Consider the following 22,320-nt stretch of genomic DNA (forward strand, 5'->3'; position numbering starts at 1 on the left):
CACTTCACAGAAACTAGTATTTAAGATACGCAGTTTAAGAGGTAGTAGATACCCATTCAGATTAGTTATTGTTGCTAAACTGAACCTTGCATGAATTTGCCTTAGTCCCCTTTTACAACTTTGTAAATTGCAGGCCAGTTTTGGATAGCACAAGGTTGGTTTTTTTAAAATATTATGAAGGAAAAATTTCCTTTATTGGTCTAGAATCCCAACACATATCATTTCAGTGATCCTGAATTTGGACATGAGAGTGGAAAAAAATATAATTCTGCTCATATCTTCATTATCATGGCATGCTGTAGTTTGTAGCATAAAAACTCTAAATGATGTAAGTCTTTTCTCATAGGGAAGATGATTGTTTTATTAGGGATATATTTTTTAAAGTACTGGAAGTACATGTAAAATTTGCTACATTGGAATTGTAGAAATTGTACTATTATCATATTCAGATAGCCCTAGATTGAGAGAAATTGCAGTAGAAATTCACTCCTGGTTTTTACTTCTTTAACTAGCAATGTTCTGCACTAGAGTCTTCTACCAATATAGTACATATGGAACATCCTTAATTTAAATTTTGTCATTGATCTGACAGGAAGTAGTTTCCTGAATGTCAGATAGGAATCTTTAGAAACCTTGAATTATCCTTACTTGATATCTTGGTTTCAAAATTCTTAATTTTGAGGGTTGACAATTTGAAGATTTGATACAAGTTAGGAAAAAAAGAGATGATTATATTATGAAATATGTTACCAGTGTAATCTTTTGGATGCTTATTGAGAGGAAAATCCAATTGTATTCAAAGTAGGGATGATAGAATTACAGTGAACTGTTGCAAATTAATAGCCTTACATTCATAGGAACAGACCTATAGAATTCACTCATTTTTTTCTTTTTAGGCATTTGATGGTCCTGCTTTGCAATAAGCTATATGATTCATCTGTTTAGTTCATGTACTTTGCTGATGGTGTAGACCTAATAGCCTTTATGTTTTCAGAATTGGCTGAGAATAAGAATCAGCCATTTCTATCACTAATGCTTGGTATATTGGTATATTGTAGGTATAATAAGAGGCCAGTTTGGTCTAGTGGTTAAGGTGCTTGTCAAGAAATTACACAGCAGCTGTCCAAATGAAATCAGAGACACTGATACAAACTAGTAATTTTATATAAATAAACATATTTTACATTTATATTTATAGCAGACAAGATAGTCAGGAACATAGGAACATCATGAGTTAAGGCAAACAGTACATAGAGCACACAAAAGAAAAAGGCGGGAAAAAGGGAAACTCCCCCTTTACACCCACAGCAACCAATCATAGTGTAGATTGCCTCATGCATGAGCCTATCAACTACAACTGTGTGCTTTGGCCCACTGTACAATTTACTGTTCTAAATTTAATATCGTAACAGTGCTAGTTTAGAAACCAGGAGATCGTGGGTTTTAGGTCTCCTTTTGGCATGAAAGCTGACTGGTTGACTTTCTGTCAGCCCAACCCAATTCACAGGGTTGTTGTTGTGGGGAAAATAGGAGGCAGGAGTATTGGGATTTTTTGCTGCCATGAGTTATATGTAGAAAGCTGAGAAGTAACAATAATTATTGTTAAAGGAATACAATTCTGGAACATCTGAAGTATCACTTGAGCAATGTCGGAATTGATAAAATCATCCTTAGTTAATTGCAAAAGGCAGTTTTATTTGGATCAGCTTACATCCTGCAATGACATCTTTAATATTATTAAATACAGCATCTGCCTATCCTAGGTCCTTGGGAAGGACTTAATCCAATCTAAACATCTGGCTGAGTACATGATCAACAATGATAATATAACCTGATATTCAGAGTCACTCTCACAAACTGCAGTCTGTACAGACCAGAGACTTCATAGTTGAAACATTTGGTTTAAGGTGGAAACATTTCTTCCTCTTTTCATAACATGTCATCTGAATGTCAAAGGATTGTTGGACTTTCATAATCTTTAGAATCATTTGGGTCAGTCCTAAAAATGGCAGAGCCAGAAAATGAATGTTGATTGTTTTTCCCCGTGGATAATCATGACTATCTTAGTTTGCATGTATCTTGCTAGTACTGTCTACCTTTCAATGGTCCTCGTAGAGAAAGTTCTAGCTATTAAACTGGGATCTTGTTCAAGCAAGTCATGTGTTGTACCATTTAATTATGTTTTTTTTTTGTTTGCTTATTTTTGCAGAAGAGGTGGCAAAACTGGAAAAACACTTGATGCTTCTCCGTCAGGAATATGTCAAACTGCAGAAAAAACTGACAGAAACAGAGAGAAAGTGTACCCTTCTAGCTGCTCAGTCAAACAAAGAGAATGCCAGTGATTCTTTCATCAGTCGACTGCTTACCATTGTGGCAGAATTGTATGAGCAGGAGCAATATAGGTAAGAGATTCCCTAAAAATGGTAGAAAGATCATGACGTGTCACTATGTATCGTGACTTTTTCTCCATTGCCGGCAATGGGGTGGGTGTGGTTTCGGCATGACGCATCTGACTCACAGGCCGGCAGTTTGACACCCTTGCCATAGGTGGTTCCTGTGGTATAACATTATTATTAATAGCACAATCAGGGTTTGCTACAACCAGTACTCAAATTAAAAATCTTGCAACCAAAGAATCAAGATGCAGCTCTGATAAGATGCTTTTATTGCAGATAATATAGAAGCTTTTAAATTAGCTTATGCACAAGGAATTTGTCTCCAGAGCTTATGCACCGGAGATAAATTCCTTATGTGTCCAATCACACTTAGCCAATAAAGAATTCTATTCTGTTCTATTCTGTCCTGTCCTATCCTATCCCTAATTCCTATCCTTCATTCTTATTTCTATTTCTATTCAGAAAGCCTGCTGCAGCATACCCAAGGTTCAAATTTTGTATCTTATTCACTTGTCCGTATATTGTAACATACTAAGAGCCATTTATTTCTCAGTAGGTGAAGCAATATTATAATTGTGATTGTAATAAGCTACAGGTAGTTTTCAACTTACAACCATTCATTTAGCAACTCTTTGAAATTACAGTAGCACTCAAATAAGTGAGTTACACACAACCAGTCCTCACGCTTGTGATCATTGCAGCAGCCCCATAATCAAGTCAGTATTTGGCAACTGGCATGTGTTTAGGGTGGTTGCAGCATCCCAGGGTCCTGTGATCACCAATTGTGACCTTCCCAGCTAACTTCCAATAATCAAAGTCAATGGAGAAAGCTGGATTTGCGTAACAGTCACATGATTCATATAACAGCTGCAATGACTCACTTAACTGCCGTGATAAAAAAGGTCATAAAATAAGACATGACTCACTTAACAACTGCCTTACTTAGTAACAGAAATTCTGGTCCCAATTCTGGTTGCAAGTTGAGGACTATCTATAATCTAGTTTGAAGGTCTTTGCTTTTGGATATATATCTCTGAATCTCATAAGCTCATTGGCTGCATTCATATCACATGCTTAATCTTTTTATGAAATTACCCCATTTTTCAAATTTAAACTATAACCAAATACACAAAACTTCATCCCTTTAGTGAGGATATCACTAAGTAAGCTTAGGATTTTTTGTGAATTTATCTGCCAGGTATTTAATTATATACAAACACAGCCATTGTGCATTATGGTTTATCAGTTGATTAGAAGTTTTGTTGATTGATTTTAATTTAATCAATGATCAAATTCGTATGATTAGGCTCCATGGACTAATTTTAAACTTTACAGTACTGACCATCTCTAGTCCTCATTGACATTTAAATCTCCAGAGTTTCTTAGTTTTAGCTTTTAATTAACATAATTGCCAACTATGGTCTTCTAGCTGTCTTTTTCTTTTTACTGGGTGTGGTTAGGGAAAAATAATGACTAATCATTTTTCCTCCCTATTTATGAGTGTACTCTTCCTTTAGAAGACCATAGAGGAACTAGTTTAAATACACAGAGACCTACTAATAAATACAACTTGAAGGTGGATCTGCATGAAAATGTATTATCTGAATAGAATTTATAAATTAGATACAAATACACAAGAACTAGGTTGCTTTTGTGCATTAGATGTGGAATGGAATTCAAGCTATATTGTCAAAAGACTGAGACTTATCCTTTAGCAAGCTGTTCTGAGCATGATTTTGGTGTATTTGCTTGAGGGATGCATTTTTGAAAATGAATTCCACATGTGAGAATGAGCAGAATCGAGGATTAATGGCAAGGCCAGCTTGCTGTAATTCTGTTTCATAACTAGCGGGTCGTGTAAAAATAATGGCTGGACAGGAAGTATTTTAAGTCTGTTAGAAACATTTCATGGGTTAAACTAAGCTAAACAGTGGGTGTAACACTTTCTAATTTTCCTGGAACAGCTTCTCTTTTTCCCCCAAGAAACTGCAAGATAATGACAGATAGCTCTGAACACACCTCTTCCATGAGACATATATACATTTTGAAGAAAATTGAGTTTTGTGAAATCAGTCTGAGGGCCATAGCTCTGCGGCAGTAAATGATGTTCTTAAATTCAATTACAATTGCAAACTTAATACATGAATGCAGCATATATGGCTATTGACTTAATGCTGAGCCAGGCAGATGTACTTTGTTTTGCTGGTTAAAATATTTTGAATTAAATATTTGGTGTGCAAGTCATTTTTGCAGTTCAAAACTAGAAGTTCCATTTCATATTGGTGTGTTTTTGTTGTGTACTTTTTCAGCATTTTTATATAAAATATCTGTCCAAAATGGGAGATCTTTTTCGTTGATTTTAGTTTTATATGGTGTGCTAACTAGACAATTAACTGTTGTCACCCTCACTTCTCTTCCATGTTAAATGATAAATGATAAATTTCTTTATAAATTGCTGTCACATCCTTCTTTTAAATACCTTCTTTCTTCCCATCTTTAATTATGAGCTATTTTTTGGGAATGTTAAATGAGTACCAACCTGGGCTTAAGACAAGATATTTGATTGACAGCCTCTCTCCAATTACTTCTACCTTCCCCAATGGGAGTGAGAAGAAAAGCATACTCTAGGTCTTGTTGTTTAAGAATGACATCTAGCAGGACCTGGAAAGTAGACTTTTTCTGTTGCAGTGCCTGCCTTTTGAAACACCATATCACCCAATCCCATTGGTTTTCAGAAAACTCTTAAGATCTGGCTGTTTAAGCATGGGTACTGCTGGGTTAGGTAATTCCATGAGATTTGTTAATTTATGGTTGACTTATCACTGGATGGTCTGTCTGCCATTTTATGCTGTTTATTATTTTTTGTTATTGCTATTATATGTTTTTACATTGGTGTTTTTAAGCTGGATTAGTCACTGCTGTGGAATGGGTGGACATATTAATAAAATGAAATACATATAGTCTTCACTTAGTGATCACAATTGGAACAGAGAACTCAGACACTAAGTGCCACAGTCGCTAAGCAAAACATCACGTGACCACGACTTAACAATATTACTTCCACCTTCTCTGTTAACTCTGCAAGCCAGTTGCAAAGTGTCCGAAAGGCAGTCATAGGACTATAGGATGCTGCAACAATTGTAAATGCAAGTTTGGTCACAATGTTTTTTTCCATCATTGTAAGTTCAAATGATCACTAAATGAGACAGTTGGTAAGTGAGGACTACTTGTAATAAATAAAAGATAGAGGCTGGTAATTAAAAAAATATTTTTCCCCACTTGACCATTAGAGCATGATTAACAATATGATGATAATCCAAGAATGTGCCAGAATTTTTAGCCACTGGAGGAGAAAATTTGATAGGGCTACCATATCTGTATTGCAGAGATTCAGGTGAACAATGGATGGTAAAGAGCTGTGATGGTGCAGTGGTTAGTATGCAGTATTGCAGACTAACTCTGCCCACTGCCAGGAGTTTGATCCTGACTAGCTCAGCCTTCTATCCTTTCCAGTAAAATGAGGATCCAGATTGTTGGGGGCAATATGCTGACACTGTAAACCGCTTAGAGAGGGCTGTAAAGCACTAATGAAGTGGTATATAAGTCTAAGTGCTATTGTTAGGGTAGTAAAGTTATTGAAAATGCTTATCAGTTTTCAAGCTGTCACTTTTGGCCAGAAATGTGGAAATATTGTGCCATTGAAAAGCTTAAGGCTTGCTGCTGAAATTTGACGGCATACATGAGAGGTGCTTAGAGAACTCCCCCCCCTCTCTCTCTGTGTGTGTGAATAAGACTCTCTTTGTTTTAAAAGATGTGATGATTTACAGTTACTCTCATTGCTATCATCTTGTTATTTTAAGATTTGCAAACAAATAAAAATAGCCAGAATTAACTGAAGATGCAGCCCTTTAAAAATATTTTTTTCTCAATAGAGAAGGGGATTTTACTTGACTTCCCAATGTTTCTCTTATGTGGGGGTGGCTTAGCCCTTAGTTTTGTGCTTACAAATAATAAGCAATGAGAAGTATTACCTTAGTTACCATCCTTTTTTTTTTTTTTTGCTTGTCTACATTTTCTTGTCAATCTGAAAGAAGAAGTTGATTTAGGATTCTCAGGCATTATAAAGACCTGAAAACTAGGTCAAAGTACATGAAAATCATCCATATTTTACTATGTCCCCACTGTGACTCATCTGATTTCTTCCAAATTGATGTTGCAGTTAGCAGAATACCAGCTCATCTAATCCAAAGTTATGTTTGTTCTGTTTCTTCAGTGACCTGAAGATCAAGGTGGGAGACAGGTACATCAGCGCTCACAAATTTGTATTGGCAGCCCGGAGTGAGGCTTGGAGTCTGGCCAACTTAGTGTCAACAAATGAGCTAGATCTGTCAGGTTAGTTCTGTGTGTGAGTGAGAGATTGGAGAAGTATTCACTGCCTTGGGAAGATTAATAAAAACATAAAATGCCTTTGGGAAAAGAGGTTATATTTTTATCCTTCAAGAGGAGATACTCAGCTTGCAAAAATAGTACTCAATCTTCTAATTATGAAGCATTTGTCTTTCAGACATGCTAAGTGTTTAGTGCCAGTTAAATTGGAAGCTTATACCTCTTTAATTTTAATGACATGGGTGTTAGGTATGGTTGTCTGTTTCATCTTATTAAACAGTCTCTGAAAAGGCAAGGAAATCAAGTTGTTGAAGATGATTGATTATTCCGTTGGTCTTCACAATTGCTTTCTGAAAGCATCAATGTCTATTCTGTAAGGCAACTCCAGCATTTTTCTCTTTGGAAACCTAAGTTAGGTACTTGGCTACTTCTCTGTTTCGTTTTGGTTTTTTCCTCCCTGATTGAGAAGCTTGTCAAAAATTCATGACTCTTCCCTAAAAGATTCTGGGATGAGGCTACTGTTCAAGAGAAATGCTCTGAACTGACATTTAAATGAGATAAATAGAAGTGCTGGGATATGTGCTATAAAATAAGTAATTTTAAAACACCTTAGGATATGTCAGCCTTCAAACTGGATAGTAGTTTCATATTTTCCTAGCCAATGTATTGAATTATGCTATCTCTCTCCATTCAGGGCATAAATGTTTCAGACTGTTTTCTTCTCCCTACCTTTTTAATTCTGTGCTTTTGTGTTTATTAATTTTAGTGTATTGTAATTTTATTTCTATATCTAATGATTTGTATATACCACTTGAAAATGAGTACATGAGAAGCAGTATAAAACAAGCAAAAATACATACATAAATAAATAAAGCTTTTCATTTATTATAATGTGGAAAAGATCTTTGGAGACTGGGCAAAGAGACGCTACCAAGGGAATGGTCAAATAAGAGACAGCGTACCCTTCAGCTGGAAAGTGGTTGGGTCAGGAGGCTCAGAAGAGACACTCCCTAGTTTCTCAGACTGTATAGGAGAAGGGGAGATAATTGTACTTTCAGACTTGTAAGATTTTGTGAATGTAATTTAAGTAAAATTAGCTCATCTTAGCTAAACCAGTTCTATCTGGTTTATCTCGTGAGACTGACATTAATGTACAGGTAATCCTAGACTTACAACCTTTTATTTAGTGACCATTTAAAGTTACCATGACATTGAAAAAAAAGTGATTTATGACTGATTTTCATACTTATGACTGTTACAGCATCCCCATGGTCACATGATCAGAATTTGTGCCCTTGGCAACTGGCATGTATTTATGGAAACTGCACTGTCATGGGATCATGTGATCACCTTTTGTAACCTTCCCAGCCAGTTTCCAATAAGCAAAGTCAATGAGGAAAGCTGTTTTGCTTAATGATTGCATGATTTATTTAACAACTGCAATGATTTGCTTAGCTGTAGCAAATAGGTCATAAAATGAGATAAACCTCATTTAACAATTATGGTTGTACGTTGAGGACTACCTGTTTCAATCTTTAACACTCTATGTTAAAAAGAATTTTGTTGCTTGAAAATAACTGATCTATAATGAGAAACTTTCCAGAAGACTTTTTTTCCATTTCTTTTTTCCCTTAGAAATGTAAATTTCTGTATCTTAAAATGCATTGGGTTTCACAGCACTAATTTCATAAAGAATGAATACACTACCAATCAGATTGAAATTATCCTAAGTTATTGGTAGATTCAGGTAGGCAATTTTATAGATTTACATGTACATCCCCCAAAATAGCACAACCATTAACATCTAGAAGCAAACAAAGTTATAACTAGTAGTCAGCACGGCTTTGTTAAAAACAGATCATGCCAAACCAATCTTATTTCATTCTTTGATAAAGTGACTAAATTAATAGACCAGCAAAATGCCATTGACATAGTATACTTAGATTTTAGTAAGGCATTTCACAAAGTAGACCCCACCTACTTCTTGATAAGCTAGAAATAGGTAGAATAGACAACATCACCACCAGATGGATTTGTAGCTGGCTGACAAACTACTCAACAAGTAGTCCTCAGTGGCACTACATCCACATGGAGAGAAGTAAGCAGTGCAGTACCACAAGACTCCGTCTTAGGCTCAGTACTCTTCAATATCTTCATCAATGACTTAGATGAGGGAATAAAAGGGGAACTCATCAAATTTGCAGATGACACTAAACTGGCAGGAATAGCCAACACCCCACAAGACAAGCTCAGGATCCAAAAAGATCTTGACAAACTTGAACAATGGGCTCTATCCAACAAAATGAACTTTAATGTGGAGAAAAGCAAAGTTTTACATTTAGGCAGGAAAAATCAAAAGTATAAATACATATAAGGCGAGACCTGGTTCAAAAACAGTAACTGTGAGAGGGACCTTGGAGTCCTAGTGGATGATTACTTGACTATGAGCCAGCAGTGTGCAGTAGCAGCCAAAAAAGCTAATGCAATCCTGGGTTGTATAAACAGAGGCATAGAATCAAGATCATGCAAAGTATTAGTACTGTTTTACAAAACCCTAGTAAGACTACACCTGGAATACTGCAGCCAATTTTGGTCACCATATTACAAAAAAGATGTTGAGTTTGGAAAAAAATCAGAGAAGAGCAACTAAGATGATCAAAGGCCTGGAGACTAAAACATATGAAGAACGGCTGAAGGAATTGTGTTTGGCTAATCTAAAGAAAAGAAGAAATAGGGGTGACATGATAGCAGTATTCCAGTATTTAAGGGGCTGCCACAAAAAAGAGGGGATCAAATTATTCTCTAAAGCACCAGGGGGCAGGACAAGAAACTATGGTTGGAAACTGATCAAAGAAAGAAGCAATCTGGAATTAAGGAGAAACTTCCTAAGAGTGAGGACAATTAACTAGTGCAACAGCTTGCCTTCAGAAATCATGGGTGCTCCCATCATTGGAGGTTTTTAAGAAGAGACTAGACAGTCACTTGTTTGAAATGGTATAGGTTCTCCTGCTTGAGCTGGGGGCTGGACTAGAAGACCTCCATGGTCCTTTCCAGCTCTATTCTGTTCTCTCTGCTTAAATTAGTAACAGTAGTATATAATTTACATCCCCCAAAATAGCACAACCATTAACATCTGCTGAAATTAGTAATAGTGATACATAATTTATGTGTCATAAAATTAATAAAGCCTATGTAAAGGTAATTCGAAATTTTCACTACTCTGATCCTCCATAATTGTATAAAAAAGAGTATAATATTAAATTGTTGTGTTGTGAAATGTTCACAGATGCCAAATCGGATTCTAAATTCGAATACATCTTCTAAAGCAGGGGTCCCCAACCCCGGTTCATGGACCAGCATTGGGCCCCAGCATGCCAGAACCTGGGCTGCAAACAAGCAAAACCCCATCCACGGGATGCAGGCAGCATGCGAACCCCCCCCCCCAAGTCCGTGGAAGAACCTCTCTGCACGGAACCAGTCCCTGGTGCCCAGAAGATTGGGGGCCGCTGTTCTAAAGCACAAAAAGGCTGTGCATAGATTTATCCAAAAGTTAGTCTTGTTGATTTCCCTAGGATGTACTCCTTAATAAATAGATAAGGATTTTATTGGATTCCCTGCCTCCAGCATTTTGTAATTTATTTCAAGAAAAGTCACTGTTGAGGTGCAATGAGGGCTGTTTTAGTGTAACCCAGATATTCTAAAAGCTTTATGCTGATTGAGTTACAGTTCTAATGCATGTGACTTGGTCTAGTATACAGACCTATGTTCAAATTCCTTTTCAGCTCCATTGTTAACTGAGTAGGCTAGGACAGTGGGGTTCCCCCTTCATAATAAGCCACACTTGTTCACACAACATACTAAGCTACAATCTACAGACCACAGTGGCTGGGTTAATATAGGATGCTGAGGCAAACCCAAATCCACATTTGACTCTTGTAAGCAACCATTTGATGGATATGGTGTTTATGTTAGATCAAATGGATAATAATTTGAAGATAGAGGACAGTATAATCTGTCTTTTTTCAAAGTTATTTTTTTTCTTCATTACCATTCAACTTGTTGGAACCTATGACCTCTGAAATGAAGGCAGCAATTAGGATCTGACTGATATTCAGCAGGCATTTTGTTGTCTTCCTGATAGTCTGGAAAGCAATTCTACCACATACCTAAGCAAGTTGTGGAATTCAGCGATGATAAGAGCATTAGATGCAATTGCTCCTAAGCAGCCTCTCTTGAGTGTTTATGGCTCTTTCATAATTTTGTGTGTTTTTGTGATTTCTGTATCCCTTTACCTTTCTAATCAGACTAAACACTGTTATAAATACCTATTCTGAGCTGCTACCCAATATGTGTTTTCCTTCCTTGAAGCAATTTACTGGTAAAATTAATCATTTTTCCTCACCCATTTTTTAAATAGATGCACAAAATATATCGGGCTGAGAGCAAGTGATGTCTAAAAGGGAGCCATGTATATAGCCAACTGCAGATTTTGATTTGGTCCTATGCTTTTTTCTGATAGGATCTGCTACCCCAATTTGCTAGTCTAATCCCCATGAAAATAGGAATTTGAAGTATTTTCACATCAATGTCACTTGCTTATAGCCTATTTTCTGGTGTTGAAATAGGATGAATGGAGAGAGTGTTGAAGAGGACTAGTCAAATAGTATCAGGGATTGTAATGCCTTTAGGGTATTTGAACAAAGACTCCTTATTAAACCTCATAAAAAGATAGCATGTTTTTATGGCTGTCTTGTCCCATGTGCCCCTGGCTGTAAGACCCCTTCTAATATTAGTACGTCAGCCGGCCTGCTCTGCTTTTTAGAAGATGGCCACACAGCCAGCATTCATCTTGCAACAGTTATAAATATCATTCATAGTATTGCTATTATTAGTTTCTGAGGTTCATGGGCTGGCCTCACCTCGTGTTAATTTCTAATATTCACAGCAAACAGTGTTATCATACACTGCTTTTCACTCCTGAAAAGTAAATGCTAACAGCTCTTTCAATTCATTACATCATTAATATCTTGGCCTTAAAAGAGTAACTGTGGAGGCATAAGTAATGAGAATCTGTTTATATATTCATTTTGGGTATTTCTAAATGTATATTTAGTAAATATAATATGAGGTATGTTTACCTCATAGTTAACAAATCTTGCAGCTTAAAAATCTGACAAAGAAGCATAAAAGCAAGGAATAAAAGGCATTTGTTAATTCACAAGACAGTACTATACTACTCATGCCATACTACTTTGCAGATGTACACATAATTTTAACAAATGTTAAACTAAAGCATATTAAATCAGAATTTTGTCACACATTTTGTTAATGTTTAATAGGATCCGTAGGCTCTGAGAATTTGTACAACATTGGACAAAGGGAATACCTTAAAATAACAAATCAATATTTTAAAAATAGAGCTCTGCTGAAAACATTTTTATTTATTAATGCCCTACTCTTCATTCTGAGAAGGTCCAAGATTGTTTATAAATCCATCAAAAGAAGGCAAACTTCACTTCAACAAATTGAAAAATGATACAACACAAAAAAGGGATGGGAAGTAAAAAGAGAAAGGCAGATTAGAAACACAAGTTAAGATAGGCAAGAAAATGGTAAGTGAACGAGCATCTGTCCTCCCTAAATGAATTCAAATCACAAGGACTAGATGAATTACACCCCAAGGTTCTGAAGGAACTAGCAGATGTGATCTCAGAACCACTGAATTATATTTTTCAAAGATCCTGGAGCACTGGGGAACTATCAGAAGATTGGAAAAGAGCTGATGTAGTTCTTCAAAAAAGGGAAAAAAATGGATCCAGGAAACTACAGACCTATCAGCCTGACCTCAATACCTGGGAAGATTCTGGAAAAGATAATCAAGCAACAAATCAGTGAACACCTAGAGGCAAACAAAGTCATTACCAAAAGCCAAGATGGGTTTGTCAAAAACAGATCATGCCAGACAAAACTTACTACATTCTTTGACCAGGTGAAACATTACTAGACCAGAGGAATGCTGTGGATATAATTTACTTGGACTTCAGTAAGGAATTTGATAAAGTAGACCACAATCTGCTACTTGATAAGATAGAAAAATGTGGATTAGATGGCATCACCAACATATGGATTCGTAGCTGGCTAACTGGCCGTACTCAGCATATGGTCCTCAGTGGAACTGCATATACATGGAAGTGTGAGGTTGGATGGCCAGGACTCTGTTTTGGGCCCAGTGCTCTTCAACATCTTCATCAACAATTTGGATGAGGGGATAAACCAATTGCACAGGTACAGTATAGGTAGTACCTTGCTCAATAGTAGCAACTGTGAGAGGGATCTCGGAGTCCTAGTGGACAATCACTTAAATATGAGCCAGCAGTGTGCTGCAGCTGCCAAAAAAGCCAACAACACAGTGTTAGGCTGCATTAACAGAGAGATAGAATCAAGATCACGTAAAGTATTAATACCACTTTACAATGCCTTGGTAAGGCCACACTTGGAATACTGCATCCAGTTTTGGTCAACACGGTATAAAAAAGGATGTTGAGACTCTAGAAAGAGTACAGAGAAGAGCAACAAAGATGATTAGGGGACTGAAGGCTAAAACATATAAAGAACGGTTGTTGGAATTGGGTATGTCTTGTTTAATGAAAAGAAGGACTGGGGTGACATGATACTAGTGTTCCAATATCTCAGGGGCTGCCCCAAAGAAGAGGGAGTCAAGCTATTCTCCAAAGCACCTGAAGGCAGGACAGGAAGCAATGGATGGAAACTAATCAAAGAGCAAAGCAACCTAGAACTAAGAAGAAATTTCCTGACAGAACAATTAATTAATGGAACAACCTGCTTCCAGAAGTTGTGAATGCTCCAACACTGGACATTTTTAAGAAGATACTGGACAATCATTTGTCTGAAATGATATATAGGGTTTCCAGCCTGAGCAGGGGGTTGGACTAGGAAATCTCCAAGGTCCCTTCCAACATTACTACTACTACTACTACTACTACTATTACTACTACTACTACTATTATTTGTTTTGTTATTGTTATCGTCATCATCATCATCATGTATCATTATGTATCATGTATCATTATGTATTTTTAAATTTTGAATAGCAATATGTGTAATATTGTAGCCAAAGGTTATACTATTTTCCTTAGCTACAAAAGGATTAATCAAATAATAGTGTCATCGATAAAAGAGATTGCTGAACAGGCTATGGAATTAGATTATTGTTTAGGTTTTTTTAGTTGCATCCTGATAAGAATGGAGCATCCTTCTTTTTATTTATCAATAAACCTTTTTCTGTGGCTAAATTCCCACAACATAATAGACTACAAACAATCCTTGACTTACAACTGGTTGCTTAGCAACTGTTCAAAGTTACAACAGACCTCTTTCCCTAAAGGTATTTACAACCCAGTTTCAGAGTTAGGGCCACTTCACTACCCCTGTCATTTTTCACCCTTAACGATCTACAGGGATGCTGGATTGCCCCCCCATCTACCTCACCTATCCCACTGAGTCCCACAAGCCTCAGCCTGCTTTGAAGCTGCCCACTCAGCCATGTAAAATAGCTTAAAAAATGAAGTGTAGTTACAGTCTGTATGCTGAGGCCTACTTCCCATCCAGCCCCTTGATGGCCTCCCAAGGTTCCCCTGCCTGCCGCTCCTTTCTTTAGGCTCCCTTGCATGGTTGAGTGGCCGGCTTCAGAGCAGGCCAAGGCCCAGGGAAATCTTGAGGGTCAGGGAGCGGAGCATCGGGTACCTCCGGGATGGAACTGATTATCATATTTTACATAAGACTTTGAATACAGGTAGTCCTCGAGTTACAACCACAATTGAGTCCAAAATTTATGTTGGAAAGAGAAATATTTAAGTGAGTTTTACCCCATTTTACAACTTTTCTTGCCACAGTTGTTAAGTGAATCATTGCATTTGTTAAGTTAGTAACATGGTTGTTAAGTGAATCTGGCTTCCCCGTTGATTTGCTTGTCAGAAGGTCACAAAAGGGAATCATGTGACCCCCCCAGGGCACTGCAACAGTCATAAATATGAACCAGTTGCCAAGCATCTGAATTTTGATCGTGTGACCATGGGGTTGTGCAATGGTCGTAAGTGTGAAAAACTGTCATAAGTCACATTTTTCAGTACTGTTGTAACTTTAAACAGTCACTAAATGAACTGTTGTAAGTTGAGGACTATCTGTAATTCGATCACTTCTTGAGATTCATTATCTGCAATAATAGAGATCTAACCCCTGACCTAGCTGATCTTCCTCTTAAATCTCTCATCTTTCCAAATCACCTGTTGATAAGTCTATTTGTGTTGACATTGGTTGGGTTCACCTGTGCTAAGCCAACAACTTTTTTAACAGTTTTCTCAGTAAGCCACAATTGCTTGGAGTCATAGAGCTGCCAAAGCCAAAAATGCCATACTCAGTTACATTCTGATCTGTGTCTGTGCCATTGTTTTCTCCTTGGGTTGGTTGATTGAAGACTTGTGCTGATTGGCGCTGATCAGAGGTCTGAATTTTACCTATTGTTTCTTTATTGATGGGTGTTAAAGCTACTCTCTTGCAAAGCAAAACAGTGTTTCTTCCCATAGGAATATAATAATTGATGCTTTCCACCAGACGCTGATCCCGAAGTGGCCATGGCAATGCTGCGTTGGATTTACACAGATGAGCTGGAGCTGCGAGAAGACGATGTATTCCTGACAGAGCTGATGAAAGTAGCAAACAGGTTTCAGCTGCAACTCCTCAGGGAAAGGCAAGCTTCTGAATGAGTTGTGGTGCCTCTATTTTAATTAGCATGGCATGGCTATTTTGTCCAGTGTCAATTATTGTTATTTTGCCGGCTCCTCTGGGAACTGACAGCAGACTAGAACTTGGGTCTCCCCATCCTTAGTTCATCATAGCATACTGGTTTATTTTTACTAACAGGTCTGGCACCAGGGAGTCAGAGCAAGCAAACAGGAATTTTCCAAAGAGGCTATTAAGTTGTGGAGCTGACGTACTGATCATTTGGCTGATTGTATGAGATCAAATTTTGTGGGTGAGGTTATGTTGAGAGGATAGTTCACTTCTCTCTTGAAGCTGTTAGCAGAATGAGAACTGTTGGATTAGAAGGAAAGGAAAGGATATTCAAACTGAATATTAGAAGGAATTTCTTGATGAAAATAGCTATTAAGCAATGGAACTATCTATTTGGAACAGTAGTGGGTTCCTTTTTTTAAATAAAAGTTTTATTAATTTTTAAAAATTACAGTCTATAGTGCTTAGTAAATAACATATCAGGGTTCAAATATTTAACATTAACTTCTTCAATATAAATCTATTCAATACTACACAATCCAGTATTTTTTTTCCCTGATCCTCCTTTCTTCTCCATATTTTTTTCATTTCCCCCTCATTACACCATTACAATTTTTGGTACTGTTAATGTATACAAAATTAGATATAAGCATCTTCATCATATTTTACTAATATCATACAAATAACAATATCAATTCATAAATTAATAATGTCTTCATTAATCAATATCCTGTTTTTCGTGCTCTTGTTAAGGTTTGATTTCCCATTAGTATTTGAAATATCTTTATCAGTTATGATTTTCTCAATATTAATTATATTTATATAGCTAAAAGTTTTATTCAAATCAATCCTCTTATCTTCATATTTCCCATATCAAAAAAGAGGGGGGAAATGCTATCTTAATTCTAAATCATATCTCTCATTATAAAAGTCTAAGGGTCATCCGTTCTTTTAATCTTATTCAAACAAGTTTTAAACATAATGCCCCCTCTAAAAGGTCAACTCTTCTGTTTTTTAAATCTGACTCTTTCTTTCTTTCTTTCTTTCTTTCTTCTTTCTTTCTTTCTTTCTTTCTTTCTTTCTTTCTTTCTTTCTTTCTTTCTTTCTTTCTTTCTTTCTTTCTTTCTTTCTTTCTTTCTTTCTTTCTTTCTTTGCCAAGTTAGTTTCCAAGCCAGGGCAATTAGATCACCCAGGAATTTTCTTTCTGCTTTTGTAAAAATTGCCTGTCATGAGGAAGACAATTTAAGTAGGGTATTTTTTGGGGGGGAATTCTGCCCATTTATATTTCTTAAACAACTCTCAGTTCCTTTCTCCCTCCATTTCTCTTCATTCCCTATCTCCCAAGTTGTGACATTTCCCTTCTCTTTTTTAAAATCTTCTTCCTTGCCATCAGATATATTTTACAGACTTAATGGGTAAAAGATCTTTTGCATTTTCCTTGTTATAGCTAAGTCTTGCAGTATTTTGTTTGTATATAGTCATTTATATTTCCCTTCTTTTATCTCTTCCATCTCTAAATCCATTTTCTCTGTTTTGTCTTCTGATTTCTGGATTATTTGTTCATACTTTGTAGTCATTATCTGGGAACTTTTTAGTTGTAGATTTAATTTGGAGTTTTGCTCGTTTATATTGTCTAAATTGTTTTTAATCTCATTATGATTTCTTTTTATGTCCTTTTTGCATTCAACAATTGTTTGCTACAACAATTAGTTGTAACATAGAATATATTTTTTTCTGAAAGGTGTTTGTTTTTTCTTGAGGCATCATTCCTGGAGATCCTCTAGTATTACCAGACTCAGTAAGAGTAGATCAAAGTTTCCTCTAGTTTATTGATCTTTATATGTATCCTTTATAATCCAATAGATTCCAAAGTATAGGTTCAGTACTGAAAGCAATATTTTATAGTAATCCTTTGTCTCAAGTATCCAAAAAATTGTCAATCAAGCAAGGTTGTAGTCCACAATGTTTGAAGTGTTCAAAATGTTCAACCTCTCAGAAAACAGCTCAAAAATTTCTCCCAGCCAAGCATAGTCCAAGGACAAATTTTTCTTTCTCTCCCACTTGCTCTTGAAGTTAAAAGTCCAAGCTCAGTAGGTATTTATAATCCAAGAAGGTCAGGGTGATAAATATGCCAAAATATTTTCCTTTATTACCAGCTGTTCTCCCAAGCTAGGAATCACCAAGCAGCCAGGAAGCAAATTATAGTGCTATACACAAATCCACCACTAGATGTTATTCAAAGTCCATTTTCCACTCTTAAAACAAAGGATTGATTTCTTATATTTCGCCTCAATTGGTTTGGGGGTTTTTTTGTACCAGGATGGAGGTTAAGCTGCAAGGATTGTTGATAGGTAACCATTCAGCTTCAACAGGAAAGAATCCACCACGACTTCCAGTTTGCGTCACGGCAAAATGGGACACAGGAAGACAGGGCTCTGCCTTTTGCGCCCGATTTCGCCCTGCTGGGGGCCCTAAAAAGGGCCTAAAATCATTTTATGATTCTTGGATTTGGGACAGTATTTTTATGGTTTTCCTCAGATGTGGTTTGGATTGTAAAATTATCTTAAGGGATAATTTGGAGCGATGTGTGTTAAATGTTCCTCAATCTTAAAAAGAGTCTAGACAATGCACAGAGAGCAACAGCAATAATCCAATAAATAATAAAGGAATCTATTATTCCATTAAAAATTAACAATTGCACATCTAATATTCCACTTGATTATTTCAGGGACCAGCTATATCCTATAGTTTCTTCCTGTCTAATAAAATCTGACAGAATACTGGTAGATGCACCCCTTTCAGTTAAAAAATGCCATCTAGTGGGATCTTGGGAATGTGCCTAATGTGTTGCTGTGCCTGCCCTCTGGCATTCCCCAGAGATTCATAAGAGTCTCAACAAGATGACATTCTAGAAGGCATTAAATATATATATCTATTTTCCCAAACCTTGCAGAATGGTAACTGGTGAGCTCTTTTAAGTGTTTTTGTTCTATCTGCATGCTTTTATAAATATTATGTATCCTGTTTATGGTACCTGTAAATTTCTTACGTCTTTACAGTTAGTTCTCAACTTATGACCATAATTGAGTCCAGAATTACAGTTATAAGTTGTGTTCATCATTAGACAGGTCACCACGTGACCGTGCCCAATTTTATGATCTTTTTTTTTTTTGCTGCAGTCATAAAACAAACACCATAGTCATTAAGTGAATGCATTGTCCGCAATGGATATTTTTTGCTGGAAACTAGAGGTAAACACCAGTTTCTGATAAAAAAAAAAAATATTGTAAATCATGGTCCTGTTACTGGATGCTGCAAAAGACTATAAATGCCGGCAGGGTTGACTAAGTGCCCAAAATACCTCAAAGTAACTGTTTGGGGTGGGGGAATGGGCCTTTTAACCACACAATGGAGTGAGAAGTTGCTGAAATCATGTACATTTAAAAAAAATCAGTTCATCTTTGAAGATCTCAACAAATATAAAGGCTTTTAACACGTTACATTTGTTAATTGAAAAGGTATTTTAAATCTGTCTCAGATATAACCATCTGGATAACTATCCTGTTGTCCCCTCACTTTTAACTCATAAATCCTATATTGGTCTAGGCATTTTATGCATTGTTGAAATAAGCTATGGTTCACAAAAACGTATACATATCTTTTAATAAAATTTGCTAGTCAACAAAGTTGCTCCCAGACTCTTTTTTACCTTTTTCCTTCTTGGTGTGCCACAATTTAAACATTTCTGAGTTAATTAACTGCTATTATTTTCTTGTTTTCAAAACAAATTGGAAAACATTGTTTGGAATTGGTTTTGGGCTCTGATTTATTTTGAATCTGGCTTCCATAATGCCCTGGAAAAATAATAACTGATCAAGACCAAGAAGGAATTTGGATTCAGTTCTAATAATGCAATATGAAATTGTTCTTCCTGCTGGTTCCATACCATGATGTCCTTTCTGTTTACTTTTTTTTTCTGGGACTAGTTCTTGCTGATCCTCTTGTATTTGCTGTCTTGATAGGTGTGAAAAAGGAGTCATGTCACTTGTAAATGTAAGGAATTGTATCCGCTTCTATCAAACAGCAGAAGAGCTGAATGCCAGCACTTTAATGAACTACTGTGCTGAGATAATTGCTAATCATTGGGTAAGCATTAAGCGATCTCTTCAAAAAGATATTTGAGGATTTGCATCCTTATTTTTACTTCTAATAATTAGTGTAGCTGTTATCCATGTTCTATGCAAGTTCTGTGTAAACTTTGAAATTATGCTAAGATATTGGTATGTTTAATTGTTGTCACACAACTTATTTTTTGTGAACCTTGCTTTGTGCCAATAGTCTATTCTGTATCCCAGAACAAAGATCTTACTATGAATGCTCTTGTAGATAAAAACAAAAAGAGAGAACATCCTTGTATGGAACAAGCCAGCATGTTAGAGAGAGAGATCGTTTAGCCTAACTTCTTCTTTGATGTCCTAGCTTTTCACATCCTGAGAAGTTTTATTTTTACACGAAGGACCAGCAGTTTTTTTCCTCATACCAGTGGTAACTGGCTACTTAAAATAGGAGTCGTAGCATTAGCAACAAAAGTGCTGTTTGCATTGAAAACATGAAGTTCTGGCCTGTCATTACTGAATTTCAGCTTAGTTCAAAACTGTTTTCTTCTGTGAAAACTTTTTGTGGCATGGGAGAAAATGCCTCATTAAAGAACATCAGCCTGCACGCTGTCTTCAGATAAATATGCTAGTAGTTTGGGATGATGAAATATGGGCAGATGTTCTTAGAACTATGACCCAAGCCCTAGGGAAACAGTTGTGTACAAAACTACAACACTGGTTTTCTTTAGGAAATAAGTTTTAGTGAATCAAGGGAGGGGTTTTCTTCCTTTCAGAACAAGAAATTTTAGACATTCTTTCCCCCCCTGCAAGCTCTGGTTCTAATGTGGAGAAATTAAAGTGCAGTACTTTTATAGCTAGTCTTCAAGATTTCTAATTGAAAATAGCTAGTATGTAAGACAGTCTTTGTAGTCTTCTTACACCACAGCACATATTGTGACTCAGGAGTTCCTTAATTAATGCCATTACTTTATCATGTTGGGTATTTTCTCTTTTTTTTGTAGAAAGTTTTATTAGTTTATAGTATACGATACAGTGAAAATACAAAAGTAAATAGTGGAAAAGATGGGGAAGGGAAAAGGGAATAGAGAAGAGAGGTAGGGAAGAGAAAAAAGAAAAAATAAGGCATTGACTTCCAACTTGCTTTGGTGAAGCAAAGTAAAGTATCAACATCAAACCTCAGCTTTTTACTTTTACAAAATAATATAAGCTAGCCATTTCAATAACATCAAGTCTATCTAATTGGTAACATCCAAAATCAAAATTTCATTTTTTTCCACCTCAAGCACAAAGTCTAGAAGTGGTTTCCACATGGCAGTAAAAGTGTTTGTATTCTTTTCTTTAATCAGTACAGTCAGTTTAGCCATCTCTTGCTAGCTCCATCAGCTTTTGTAACCATTCCTCCATTGTGGGAATCAATGTAGTCCTTCATTTCTGAGCATCATCTTGCTGCTGTCAACATATATAACATCAAAGTTCCATATTTTTCCCCAGGTCTTTGTCCATTAGCCCCAAGAGAAAAGTCTCTGGTTTTCTTTTATATTCACTTTAAGAATTTTCTGTATTAATATTTGAATCCTACTCCGATATTTTCTTGCTTTATCACATGTCCACCATAAATGGTAAAAAGTCCCTTCTTTACCTTTACATTTCCAACATTCATTTGAAATACCTTTATACATTTTTGATAACTTGTCTGGTGTTAAATATCAATGGTACATCATTTTGTAACAATTTTCTTTTAAATTATAATTTAATGTAAATTTTAATCCTTTATCCACATAGTTTCCCATTGTTCAAGCATTATATTGTACCCAAAATTCCTTGCCCACTGAATCAAACAATGTTTTACTTGTTCATTTTCCAGATTTAAATTCAATAACATTTTATAAACTTTAGCAATAATATGTTCATCACTACTGCAGAGTAGGGTTTCCAGTTCATTTTTAACAAAATTAAACCCATGATTCTTTTTATCCAACTAAAATCTTTCTTTCAATTGCATATATGTAAATCAATGGCAAACATGACCTTCTGATTCTACCTCCTCCTTGGATTTGAGGGTAGGCTCACCCAAATTAAGAGATATTATTTTACCATAGGTCTACCAATTTGGTCTCATCACCAGCTTTTTTCTAAAAAAAGGCTTCTTGTGGGGAAACCCAAAGTGGCACCTTCATAGAGAACTTTGCTTTATATTTATTCCACACTCTCAAAATGGCACATTTAGTAAAATGGTAACCATGCCAACCAAACCTTGATTCATGGCCTTCTAGATCCAGTAGCCTCTTATTCTGAAGGTTCACCATTCTTTTAACCAAACAACAAGCACCAAAATACAGTTTCAATTTGGGTAAGCCCAAGCTCCCTCTTTCTTTAGCATCTTGCAGTAATTTATATCTAATTCTTGGTTTTTCCCCATGCCATATAAACTTAGAGATATCCCTCTGCCTGTCATGGTTCCAATAGATGAGACCAGTAAAAGCAGAACTCCAAGGCAAGAGGTTTCCTTAAAGAAAATATTTATTGGCTACAAAGTATCAGCACTGTCAAAAGTGAAACCAAGTCTGGAGTTCCCTCCCGTGTGTTACAATGTTGGTTGGCTGACTTTC

At 36.2% G+C, this 22,320-nt stretch overlaps 1 protein-coding gene across 3 annotated transcripts in view; it reads left to right on the plus strand.

Moving 5' to 3' along the window:
- The window catches only part of ANKFY1 (ankyrin repeat and FYVE domain containing 1), a 73,076-nt gene that overhangs the window by 17,951 nt on the left and 32,805 nt on the right, over nt 1-22,320 (plus strand). For 2 of the 3 annotated variants that reach the window (XM_039334002.1, XM_039334003.1), the window contains exons 2-5: nt 2,210-2,402; nt 6,670-6,788; nt 15,414-15,549; nt 19,616-19,739. In XM_039334002.1, coding sequence (XP_039189936.1) covers nt 2,210-2,402; nt 6,670-6,788; nt 15,414-15,549; nt 19,616-19,739 — 572 coding nt within the window. Of the gene's footprint in view, nt 1-2,209; nt 2,403-6,669; nt 6,789-15,413; nt 15,550-19,615; nt 19,740-22,320 lie in introns of those variants that run through there. The other variant, XM_039334004.1, reaches the window with a different exon arrangement.

The sequence above is a fragment of the Crotalus tigris genome, unplaced genomic scaffold (assembly GCF_016545835.1).
Source record: "Crotalus tigris isolate CLP2741 ecotype Arizona unplaced genomic scaffold, ASM1654583v1 scf7180000024514.4999324561:1519799, whole genome shotgun sequence".
NCBI classification, from domain to species: Eukaryota; Metazoa; Chordata; class Lepidosauria; order Squamata; family Viperidae; genus Crotalus; species Crotalus tigris.